The sequence below is a fragment of the Pagrus major genome, chromosome 4 (assembly GCF_040436345.1).
Source record: "Pagrus major chromosome 4, Pma_NU_1.0".
Taxonomy (NCBI): Eukaryota; Metazoa; Chordata; class Actinopteri; order Spariformes; family Sparidae; genus Pagrus; species Pagrus major.
Genome location: NC_133218.1, coordinates 24,840,323 through 24,854,021, shown reverse-complemented (window position 1 = coordinate 24,854,021; position 13,699 = coordinate 24,840,323). Strand labels below are relative to the sequence as shown.

General features: G+C 40.2%; 1 protein-coding gene across 2 annotated transcripts in view; it reads right to left on the bottom strand.

Moving 5' to 3' along the window:
* The window catches only part of myo1ea (myosin IEa), a 54,848-nt gene that overhangs the window by 33,575 nt on the left and 7,574 nt on the right, over positions 1 to 13,699 (bottom strand). For both annotated transcript variants that reach the window (XM_073463985.1, XM_073463986.1), the window contains exons 2-3: positions 2,143 to 2,286; positions 987 to 1,076 (exon numbers count right to left, since the gene is read on the bottom strand). In XM_073463985.1, the coding sequence (XP_073320086.1) occupies positions 987 to 1,076; positions 2,143 to 2,286 (234 nt within the window). The remainder of the gene's footprint in view (positions 1 to 986; positions 1,077 to 2,142; positions 2,287 to 13,699) is intronic.

Genomic DNA, 13,699 nt, shown 5'->3' with positions numbered 1-13,699 from the left:
AAGCCATCAAGTATTGAGAGATGGATTAACACACAGCTGTTTTTGGTATTTTCATTGGATAAGTTGAAAGTAATGAAATACAGCATAATTTAGATACCAAAGGTCCAATTTGTAAGACAGTTGACTGGTGAGTCTCATTCCCAACTAGTCAAAAATGGACGCTGTGGGTTGGTAGGTAGGGCTGGCCACCAATCCAAAGTGTATTTGACTATCTTACAAATTGGACCTTTAATGCTACTTTGGCCATGATGACTTATTTCATGGACTGTGAGAAGACTGATCTGCACTAGAGCTGCAACCATTAGTTGTTTATGCAATTTTAAGAAAAAATGACAAACATTTGTCCTTTCTGACAGTATGAGTTTCTGGATTTTAAAGAAGAAATTTAAAGACATTGACTAAATTATTAGTTTTGAAAATAACAGGCAGATTAATTGATATTGAACTTAATTGTTAGTTGCAGCTCTAATCTGGACAAAATAAGACAGACTATCACTGCGGCAGCCAAATGTGTTTTCCTCCAACTGAGCAAATGAGTCGGCAGCTTCATGAGTGTTTTAAACTATTCTGAGCAAATGAACTTGTGAATCTGAACCCAGTGCACTTACTAACAACTATAATCTGCCAAACTGTTAAATCTGGCATGTGCGATGCAGAGTGTTTTCACAGTCAGTTAGGATTTTTAAGTCTTTCAGTGCTCCTGGCTTAAGGAGACAAGCCCACTCTCAGCCGGCCGGCCAAGAGAGGAGGCAGACTTGAACAGGCTGTTCTGTGAAGGTGCTGCCAAAGACTTCTCAATGGTTGAGTCAAGTTTCTGACAGCAACATCTGTGCCAGCCCGCTGGAAAGTTCGCACTGCAGCTAACCCAGTTCGTTTCAAAGCCTTTTGTCCTTCACACTGTTGCCATCTTAAATCCCCAGACACATCAGTACTTCTACAATATGTGAGTGAATTTTTGGATGTGAATCTTTCATCAGTCTACTTACTGCACCCTGATACATCTCCACTTCTTTTTCCCCAAAGTATGGCATCTGCTTGAAAGGGTTGACGGAGATGAGCACAGGACCGATATATGTCTGATGAGGATTCATGTTAAAGATCATACAGTGAGGACAAACAAATCAGCAGACAGCAAACAACACTGATTTAAATCACCTCTTATTGGAAGTGCAGAAGTTGTATTATAGTACTAAATGTTCCTCCTTTCACGGCAGCAGAGTTTTAAAACTAAATTACATATTCACAGAGATTTTACAACTATAAAGGAAACAAGTGACCTAATCTACGGCTGCCATGACGTCAGGGAAGTGGAGGAGTGCAGCAGTGGAGTATCTGGTGATCGGGCCTGAGGCTAAATAAGTATCCAGTGCTTACAAATGACAGAGAATAGACCGACCATGTAACACTGTGAGGTTTCATGCCCCGGAGCCAAAACGCTGCTCAAGGCAAATAAAGCTGCTATTGTGGGTGGCCTACAGTGACCCGCAGCCTTGGCAAGGAGACCTCACAGTTACGGCTATTTATTGACCCAAATCAAAGGCCTGACTCAGAGATGTCGAAAAGAAAACTGCCAGCATTTACTAAACTTCATAATCCTGAGCACTGCCAGGGTGCGGATGAGGTTTATGTAATGAGCTGCTTTGTGAACGCTCGGAGTTGCTTTTTCAAAGGGGGTTATTCATTCATTCATCAACTCATTTCATGTCATGAACAGCTTATGTGTACTGTATACATGTGTGTGTATGTGTGTGTGTGTGTGGCCACAGCCACATCTGTGTGATGTACTGTATGAAAATGATAGCCCTCAGCACGCCAGACTGTAGACTTCTCCTTCTCTTTTTGCTATTTCTCACACCGATTTGTTCACATTTTGCACCACAGTGAGACAAAACTAGAGTAAATCCAGACTTTGGTGAAGGAGCTGGAGTCAGAGGTCTGGGTGGAGGCCTGCACAGAGAGGCCCTTTGCCCCCTGCACACGGCGGTGCCTCAGTCTGAAGGCATTACCTTCCCGCTGAGCTATTACTCACTGCTACAGTGACGCTGTGAATGACCATTCAGCTATTCTGGGAATAGCGTGGATGAGACGTGGCTCTGCTATCTCTCGCCAGGATGTGAACTGCGATTGTGAGCATAAGGATACAAAGATGTAGTCATCCATGTATCTCTTCTTGAGGTTGTCCACGATGGCGTCCTCATTGATCTTGCTGAGCAGCACCATGTCATCCACTCCGCTGTGTTTGACATTGTGGCTCTGCCAGTGGTACCGGTAGTGCCCCCGGCTCCCCTGCAACATAACACACACAAAGTACAATTGTTAGGTCACCATAAAAGGACACAATGAGGTGGCGTGGACTCATCGAGAGAAGGTCATCAAGGTGAAGCTGCTACATGAATGAGTTGCGGCTTTACAGCCCACTCAGAGGCTGAGGTAGTGTGGTTTTATCACACTGTTGAGATTATCAAAAAATTGAAAGCTAAGGGGAACGTGGTTATTATTACAGCAAGGAAACGTCAAAGTGTGCACATTTACTGCAAACTTGGACAAAGTACTGCATGTTCAGATTCCCAAAAGTGCTTTGTGTTATTTGTCTAAGTGTTAAAGATGCTCTGACCCACATCCTGACAATCGGGTTTCTCCCTCCATTCCTGTTGTTTTTTTTTGTTTTAGCTGAGTGAGTCTCCGGAGAACTGAGGTCATTCATCATGCGCTATGAGTCAGTGTTGTCTGGCTACTGTGGACGAGGGTCACAATGTGCTGTGAGTCTCTTTCTCCTGGATGGAGAATCGCTCAAAGCCGCAGAGAGCATCCAGAACATTAGTCAACACTCAAGTTAACTCTTGACTTCCTCCCTCTTCAGTGAGGAAGTGTGGGGAGAGGAAGGAGCAGAGCGGCAATCTAAACAATACAAGTCGAAAAAAAAAAAGTAATTCACTCAGCCATACTTCAACATCTAGATACTATACTATACTATACTTTATGTAGCAGAAGTGTAGACATACAATATTCTTTAAAAAAACATTATTTTATATTTATCTCTTCGGACGGCAGTAGATCAGCCCACGTCTGTGGTCAAGACTGAAATGTCTCAACAACTACTGGATGGGCTACCATGGCACTTAGTTCAGATATCTATGGTGCCCAGAGGATGAACCCCTTGATTTTGGTGAACCCTTGATTCATCAGGTCAAATGCTGCCTTCAAATGGCATCCGTGAGCTCATGGTTACAACATGGGTAGTTGTGTACACTATATGTTGTGTAGCGTTCAAGTGGTTGAGTCATGAAAAAAACGTTGCAAGGCAGCAGCGTCTACAAGCCACCTAGGCTAGCATTTTAGCATGCTAGCAAATGTGAGTGATGTAATGCAGGAAACGCAATGTGTTTAGTGCAAATTAGCAAATGTTGCTAACACGCTAAAATGAAGAAGGTTAACGGGGTAAACATCAAACATCCACGTGTTTATTGTGAGCATGTTAGCATGTGGATGTTAGCATTTAGCTACACAGTACAACATCACAGAGCAGCTGGCACGGCTCATTATGGCAATATGGTTTTAGAGCATCTCTATGAGAAAATGAGAATTTATGAAATGTTTTATATTAAACTTAATATACAGGAAGGAACTGTTCTCTCCATTATCTCCATCATCCTTTTCGAGGCTCTCCTTGAGCCTTCCATTGTATCACAGGACCTTTATTAGCAGATGGGGTTTGCCAGGTTGTTTTAGGAAAGGATTTAGGCAGGATTTATTAGCTTCTAGCAGTGAAGACCGCTCATCTCACCCTCCCCCACACTGGCTGCTAAGAACAGGAAAAATACAACAGGCCCCCTCTAGAGCCACTGTTTGGTTTGTCCATTCTGGGCCACTGTAGAAATGGTGCAACATGGCAGACTCTACTCTCTCTCTGTGGATATGAAAGGTTCATTCTAAGGTAAGGAAAACAGTCCTTTACACTGCTGTTTCCAACATCAAGAATGGTTTCTGGTTATCTACTTTATGTTTTGACTGTCAGAGATTGTGGATTCACTCTGATTTCAACATTATACTGCACCTTTAATATCGTGCAAGGCAAAAGATTCAGCAATATTCTCAACTTATAGTGACGAACAAGGTCAGTCGGAATAATCACTCCACAAACCGGATGCAGCACAGATATCAGGGGGTGCATGAAATGAAAACAGAAAAGGGCACAACCCTGCTCGTATCAAGGACCACAAAGTAACACCACAGCTAAAAAAACTGTGGAAAGTCATTTTGCATTTAGTAATTAACTCTTAATTACTCAGCCAGGGAGGAGGGCCAGCAAGCGTTTAATATCCTCCAGGGCGACTTTATTCTTTACAACAGCAAAAGTGAAACCACTTTACAGACTACTGTCGTAGCATGGGAGATGGTGAGGAATGTTAACAGCTTCTCAGCCTAATTCAGCGGGAATTTACCCCTCAGGAGGGAAACAGCAAATTATAGCTTGATTAATTCTCCAGTTCACAACCATTAACATGTTTTACTGCTGTGTAGGTGCGGCAGAGGGAGATGCTGACTTCCTTCCTTCCTTAGCAACGATGACACGGTGATGTCACTCACAGGGACAAAAATGCTTCCTGACAATGAGTGAAGGGAGAGGGGGGGAATCTAAATATAGGGAGGGAGCGATAGGTGCACAAAGAGAAACAGGCCAACAACACACAGACACATCTGCTGCATTATTAATGTGTTTTGTGGAAAGTTATGACCCTCTGATAAGGAAAACTCCCTAAAAAAGGCCAAAAGCGAGAAACTCCAAGAAGGAGATCAGTGAAGAAATCCCTTTTTCAAGATTAACAGACATTCAGTTGGTGTCATTTGTACAGAATAGATAAAAGCATGTTAGCAGTAATGCTTCTGCAAACCACTGATTCTTCCAAATTTGTACGTGTCATAGGCTACATGAGCTATTGACATGTGTGCAAAACATGTCATATCACATTCACATGTTTTATTAAAGGTGGAGTGGAGCCAGAAGGCTGCCAAGCCAGTGACCGCAGATCAAGTCTTCAACATTTGTAGGTGTGAATGTACTGGATATTTTTAAGGCAACCTTAAATTTATAGCCGTATTTGTGGCAACAAAATATTTTTGAAGGGAAGTTGGGCCATTTCCAACCAATCGTGGTGACCAAAACATGATGTTTTCCTAACCCTAACCAAGTGTTTTTTGTGCCTAAACCTACTTAGAGCATGAGCACAGCATTGTGACAAGAGAACATTTTTAAGTTGCAACATAAAAAAATGTACATTTCTAACTTATCTGTGGTTTTGCAGCAATATACTTTGCCAACATTCAATCTGGCAGTTGGGTTGTGGACACACAACTGACTGGAGACACAACAACATTAAGTAAGTTAAGTACGTGACATATAATATTAGGCAAATATTAAGAGAGTTTAAGGGCTAAATATGTTTGGATTGAAGATTGTGGATGTAGACGTTGAGGAGCATCCAGGCTTGTCCGTTTTTAGGGCATTATCATGCAAGAAAAGCCAATAACCTACTCAGGTTACAGAAGGCTGGTAATCTCCTTGGTAAGATTATTACCAACAATATGAAGCGGACTCTTCTGAAAAGATTTGTGTTTATTTTAATTAACTTTGTCATCAGAGGGGCTGAGTGTGCCTCAATACAGTCAAGAGCCCTGCGTTCACTGATCTTTATATCACTTATAAACCCAAATGCTCTTTTTATTCAGACAAATACTAGTTTTCCTTTCGCTGCCACCTATTTATTAAAAGTAGTACTCTGACAGATGAGAAGCTTTTCTCTGAAAGCAGACGTTAAGAGAGAGCACTGGCCCGACCACAAAGCAAAAACAATTGAACATGCTATATTTAACCTCTCTCTGCTATGTCTGGAATGAAAGTGTGCAGATGCAAGAAGGGAGAGGTAATAAGATGGAGACGTAGGAGGTAAACGTCAAATATTCTGTGGATTGTTTCATCTGTTTTGATTTAGGCCTTGTTTAATGAGGCAAGAGGACTAAGAAAATATTCTGATATTATCTAGGGGAGCGGACGAAGGGAGTAGCTGCACAGAGGAGGAAGGCTGCACACATGCACACAAAGACTTCTGGGAGTTGCCTGAAACTACCAAACTGCTGCTGGAGGGTCATTATACTCAAGTGATTGTAGTAGGGCAGGAGAGTCACTTTCCCTACAAAGATTTGTTCTCTGTACCAGGTTTTCGAACCAGTAACTATACTGTATACAGTAATATGTAATAGTGTAGTGAACAGTAGGTGTTTCAACATGTTAACAAATTGTCCTTTTATGAATCTTGTTACACTTCTATGTGTCTTACACTGTAATTAAACCCTAGGGCTGCAACTTTAACAATTGTTTTCTTTGTCCATAATCTGTGACTTATTTTCTTGATTAATCGATTAGTTGTTTTGTCTACAAAATGTCAGAAAATATTTTTTAAAATGTCGATCAGTGTTTCCCAAAGTCCAACATTATGTCCTAAAAAGTCATGTGTGTCCACAACTCAAAGATATCCAGTTTGCTGTCATAGAGGTGTAAAGAAAACTGAAAATGTTCACATGTAGGAAGCTGGAATCAGAGAATTTTGACTTTGTTTCTTAAAATGTTTCTCAAAGCGATCAAAATAGTTGGCTTTTTTTTAAACATATATATATATATATATATTTGACCACTAATCAATAAATCCTTGCAGCTATACATAACCCAGTGAGTTGGTGGCTGCTCATTAACACTAAGTCACACTGTGATGTTACTGAAGTCTGATGACGTGGTAGGCTATATGCAAAACAACTTTATTAATGCCTATAAGGGGAACTGGACATACTTGTTTAGACAATACAAAATGCAACAGCACATACTGTACATTAAGCATAACAATTATAAAACATACATGTAATACCGAATGTTAAACTGCCAGAAAAATGTATTTATGTACCAACCTACCGTCCTCTTAGTCTTCCTCTTTTGTTTGTGAATACTTTGTTTTTCAATAAACATTTCATATCTTTTTACCCGCTATTGACCATATTCACAAAGCGGCCAGTTTATTTTTGATGTCATGCTCAGGGCGGTAAGCTTGAATGATGGGATAATTTACCACGTACCGGATGATCATCAACTGAAAAAATGATGGATGGTGAAAATCTAGAAGGACATCAGGCCACATTTCAAGGCAAAACAATATATTTGATAACACGTTAGCTAACGTTGACATTCAACTCACTCAACTTACTCTATTTGTTATGGTTTAGGTTGCTATATACATTTTTGTTAAGGACACAATAAAAATCATCCAACTAATGTTATTTTATATTCATCCACTAAAAAAATTTTAATGAACTGTCATTGAACATTTTCTGATACTGGAGATTATGTGACCGATGTTTGTGATTGATATCCATAGATGTTATAATCAGAAACCTGCTGTCTCAAATTGAAATCTGAATTACTAAAGGCTTGTGGTGGTGGTGGTGGCATCATAGTACACACACACACACACACACACACACACACACACACACACACACACACACACAGGGGACATCTGGCACAACGAGAGTCTATGGTGGCCATAACAACGCCATCACCATGGAACCACAGACTTCCTCCGGAGCACAGCAACACAGACTCATTAAACAAGCGAGCAGCTGACATCACTCATATATTGTATTTAGAAGCACTTTGATCTAAATATACGACACTTTTACAGATACCGTAACAACAACAAAAACAAGTCTAAAAAAATCAATGCAGACAGTTTTGACTTGTTTCGTTTTATAATCAGATCATCCAAAACCAAAACCAGACCGGACCTTTTCCCAAAAGTTAATACAAAGGAATTTCAATACCAGTCCTGATCCATAAGCCCAGGGTTTCCCTTCATGCAAATACCATTACCATATATGGAGAGTACTGCGCGGCTCTGGCTCGGGGTACAGGAAATGGCTGGGTTTGATTCAGATTCATAAGCGGCACTTTTCCCCTCATTTCTCCCCTTCTGCGCCGGTCTGCTTTTCCACACTAGGATCTGACACACAGTCCACCATGTGTTAAGACTACGTCTCTGCTCTGCCCTCTGAGTCAAAATCTGGACGGAAGCCATGAGAACGAATTCCTCTCTTCTAAAATAAGAAGCAACTTAAGTCGTTAATCACTCTGCAGCAAAAGTCTGGAGAAATCGCACAACTTTGATACAAGAGAATGACTGAGGACAGATATGTAAAGCTGACCACATGGGGTAAAGGTGAATCGAATGCTGGTCAAATGATACCGGTTGAGTTTCTGTACAGCTGAAGCCTCTGAAGCTTTAAGAACACAGCCTTCTTAATGCTACAAGACGGACTACTACTGTAGGTCATGTACTGAATGGGACTGGGCAGGGGAAAAAGCTCAAAGCATTTCATTGGATGTGACTTAGACTTTGGCCAGGAATGGACTCATGTTTGATAAGCCCTCATGCAGTAGATTAGAGGCACCAACATGTACCAGTTTCCTTGACCTGATTTCTAAAGTCAATGCTGCATTAAAATGTTGTGTTCCCAATACATTTTTATCGTAAGGACAAGCTTTAACAATGTACACATCCAGTGCATGTTTTTATATCATCTCTCCTCTCACCAAACAGCTTGTTTTTGCAGCCGCATCTCAAGTTTGAGATCTCTAAAGCTCAGGTTAAAGAGCAAGTGATGGTCAAAGAAAAGATGATGGCCTTAGATGGTGGTGGATGTTGGGCACTGACTAACTGGCCAACTGCAGTGATTCAGATGTGACTTCCATTTCCAAATCATTTTGAGTATTTGCTGACAACTGTGTGGTAAAAGGGCTGCTGGTGACGGAGCCAAGGACAAAGACCCAAGTGATCTAATTTGGTGAACATGTGCCACAAATTAAAGCACAAATTCAACATAACTCCAGTCATGGAGTCCAAAGAGACTCTTTGTGTTATGAAACTCATTTAGGTTTTTGTTTTGTTTTGCCAAACAAAGGAATCTCTAAATATTCTCCTTTTTAACAATATTTTTGTAAAGCATTTTTATCACTAAATCTGTCGTCCAAAACGTAGACAAAGGGGTCAAAATTAAAAACACCAGACTGGAAATCTGGTTTCACTTCCAACTAGGGATGCTATAATATTGCGATATTCAGGAGAATGGTGATATTTAAAAAATGAAATATTAATATTGTGTTAATAATCCACATATGATAATATCATGTGAACAATCAAGCGAAGATGTTCGGCCTTGTGCATTGTTTGTTTAGGAGTTCATCCGATTGCCTTTTCACGAGTAATTGAGTATAATTGTTCTTTCTGTAACATGTTTTACAGTTTTGGTTACAGACTCTCTCTCTACCTTCCTTCACACGTATTTTGAGGGCAATTTATTTGCCAAACTTCTTTAGATATTGTGATAATATCATCATTGTGAATTCGTTTGGCCACGATAATTCATTGGCATTCATAGGCAGTGAATATATGATATCTTGACAGCCCAACTTCCAACATAACTAGTGAGACTAACACTAGCTACAATGATATTCGTGTTATTAATGTGTCTTGACTTAATTTGAAGGAAGGAAAAGATTACATTGGGTTTAGTCTGCAAGTCGATATATCATGACACAATTTTTGCTGAGAACTAAAGAGATCTGAGGTAGTTCAAAGATTTTACTACAGAATATCACAATACAGTTACTCCCTGATAGATGCTGAAGATCACAGTGTTGTTTGACCCATGATAATCTGACAGAAAGATACTAGTTTTGACGCAGAAAGCAGGCAGAACACACAGACATCAAGCAGCAAACCTGCGGTTTTGCATGTTTTAGCCCATTAGCTCCAAATCATGTATACCATAAAGGTTTTTTTTTATATGGATTTACGACATTCAAGACAGCCACTGTCATCAGTTAATTTCGGTACGGTATGAAAATCAATGTACAGAGACTTTAAGCTTGCTTGTGAAAGAATCAACACTGAGTCGGCTTTATTTTGTTTGACTACGTTACATAATTGTCACACAGTCATGTTCTGTAGCTGTGAGCAGTGACTGGAAAACTTATTGATAGTTTGAACATTTCTGGAAACTTTGTCTCTCTGGAAAACCAAAGCAAATTGTTTTAATCTAAATTTAAATTATCTTTCTCTAATCATCTGATTTCTGAGTTTTCTTGAATGCATCAAAGAGTCCCTGCTCACAACTGTGTAATCACACAGCCACATGGTATCTATCCTAACAAGAAAAGGCACCCAAGTGTCTGCTCTGCAAGTTCATTGCCATCTCAAAATAAAATGAGAGCAAACTTAAAGACTATGGTATGCTTCACAAAACGATATGTCGTAAATAACTGTATATATATAATTTGCAGTAAATTGTATGAAAAATACAGAAACAGTGATGATCAAACAGCAAACATTGAATATTCATGTCATGAGTCACTCTATTTGTCTCGTACTGCTACAGAAAACAATTTTCAAACCACTAAAAGTGCCTTAATTGCTCATCCACTCTTTAACTGTGCCAAAAGGCATCAGGAAATAGTTCCAACACACGTTCACGCCAGTAATGCGTAGGTTGATTTTGACTTGCTCCTCGCTGGAATCCAAAACATATCTGGTTGATCTTAACTAAACAGAGCTTAAGGAGGTACTACTCTCTAAACAGCATTTCCACCTGGTCTCTGTTGCTTGCGTTTGCACTTTGTCCAAGATCACTCACTGTGTGTAATCGGTCCAGATGCAGCTATAAACTGCTGACTGAGATAGTTGGCCTTTCCAAGGGAGAGGGAGAAGATAAACAATGATGAGAGACACAGTAGAAGTAGAGGAGGGTGTATGTGTGGTGTCAGAGGAGCAGTGACCCACAGTGTGAGACAATCTGATCCGGTCTGAACTTCTGAGGGATGGGATGCTCATTAAGGTCACACTGAGCCACACACACACACACACACACACACACACACACACACACACACACACACACATACAAGTACCTCTTAAGTAATGCTTGAAACTCCAGATGAGGCTGGAACTTGATTAAAGAGTATATCCACACTGAATTACACAGAACAGAAAGCTGGTGCAGCACAGCTCTCTCTAAACTGAGACTGTTGATAAATGGTGAGACTCTGTTCACACTAAAGCTGGGAAAAATATATATACACTTATAACTGTAATTTCATATGTGTAAAGGCATGCAGCTGTTTTTATTGTGTTAAAAAACGGACACACGAAACGCTGAGAGGGCGTGACACCCCAGCGAGATTCAGCTTTGTTTCAATAATACCTGTCCAGGTTAAATCTAAGTTATGCTGCTGCTTTGACTTTCTCAAAATCAAAGACAAATAAAAAGCTAGATGGCTAAAGTTTGGCAAAGCAAATGCACATTTTGTCACATTTGCCTTGACACCATACAGAGGAGGAAGAATGAAAGCAACCCGTTACACACTGTCTCTCTTTTAAAGGTATTACTGTATTGCATATTTTCCTTGACCGTGTCAGTCATTTGTTGTGTGTAGTCCAGGATGGAAAATGTCTGCAGAATTTGAATTTGGAAAAAAACTGATGATCACAAATCCAAGCACATCTGTTTGGCTGATGCTTGTAAGCAAGCATCTATTAGCTCTACTCTTTCCTTCCAGCTTCTGTAGGAACTTAAACGTGTGAGGTCACTGGGTCAACAGGGCTCTGACTTTGAGGAGTCATTTTTGTGTGATTTATTTCACCAAAACTGTAACCGCATAGCTGGAAAATTAACTTTAATTTAATTTCAAGTAAACTAATCACCTCATGGTTCCACGGGGAAAAAACCCATTGAATGTCCGATGTGACTGATTCTAACTTCAAGAACGAGTAGCAAAAATTCAGATTCAGATTGTGTCACAAAGTCCTAAAGTGGATTTCCCTTTCAACTCTAAAATACATCCAACAATGCCACTGACTCAACAGACTTTGGTGAAGAATTGTCAATCAAAACAGCTCTGACCTGGTAATTAACGTCATATACTGGGAACGATAACTTTCCATTAATACAAAGGCTTGGAGTCACTGAAAATGGTGCCTTCACAGGACATGTGAAATGTATGAAAATGTGAGTAATATTGAATATAAACTTTTTTGCTGTAAATGATAAACACCTGCACATATTTACACTTTATATCTTGAGCAGGTCAGTTTGAAACAACAGTATAAATATGGCAGATGAACCAGCCTTACTCTCTGTTTCCACGTCTAGATTTCTGACACTGTTACCGATCTGAGCTGCGCAAGGTCACACACAAGAGAAGAATGAAAATAAATATATTATTCTACTTGGATTTGGTAACATGAGCACCGACTAGTTGTAATGATGTTCTCAAGCTGTTCCTGCAGGGCAGGGCTGAACACCGTCCCTCCCAGAGAAAGAAGACATAATGATGAAGTGTAAACTGAAACTTGACGACTTCTAACACATCTGAGACTGAACAAAGCTTCAGCTTTACAGTGGCACCACTTTTCTTTATCCCAGCAAAGTAAAACCATGGAAACTTGAGAGCTGCTGATTTTAAACATCTCAAATTGAACCGGTCTCTTAAACGGATGACAACGGCAACAAGGCAGCTAATAAAATATAGTATCAAAGGCAGTGTGGTTTAGGGTAGCATTTAGCTGAAATTCTAGACAAGAGACGTGTCACAACGCACTGCATTTTCATTTTAAAGTTGCCTCAGTAGTGGTTGAACGTAAACAAGCCAAGTGCAGTGGAAACTCATTCATAGCCATGCCTTGTGCCACAACAGGGCATCAAGTTTCAATCAATGAAATCCAAACCAGCATCTCCCCCAGAAGCAACCGAATACATGCAAATAAAATAGACACACACTGAAAAGTCTTTTAATCTGACGCTGAGGTGGGTGAAGAAGCCTCTCAGAGTGAATCATGTTTAAAGCAGTAGTTGGTTTGGTAAAATGCCACTAAACTTGGCGGGGCTTTCTGTGTTTCCTTCAACTCATGAATTATTTGAATGCATCCACGGCTTCATAGAAGACAAAAAGGAGAATCATGGACTCATCAGATTTGACTTTCGCCAAGTTAATCGAACCGAAGAAGAAAAAATGTGGCATTTTTTTTAGAAGAAATCTTCTAAAGTGTGTAAACGATTTACCCAAGATGGCTTTGAGACTGTCAACAGCCCAGCTTGTGACTACATAGTAATGCCTCCAGCATTTCATTATGCACCATGGACAGAAACCTCCTCTAGTATCTGCACTAACAAGCAATACGACTGGAAACAGTAGCGGCTCACTTTATCAAACAGCTGCCTGGAGAGGAGCAAATTACTGAAGTCAAAGTCTCCAACATGTCACTAAGAGAGCTTCCAACTGAATCAGAGAAGGCTTGCTTCTGTGTTTTTGTCAGTCCAATGTCTCAATTTAAAACAGATAAACTGGAAACAGACCTCCAGGGCTGAGTCAGAAAATAGACATGTATCTCATAAAAACACACCAAATTATAGGAATTCTTTTGCCGTGTGCCAGAACTGTTTGGGTCTTGAGTACAGTGCTGAAAGGCTAACGCTGGTCAAAGGTGCCTCACATTACTGTGAGAAAGGTCCCTAAAGGTCAGACAAGGTCAGCTCTGTGCTTTAACGTAAGAGGAAGAATTCATTTTCCAGACACTACATGGTTTCAGTAAACAGCACTTGT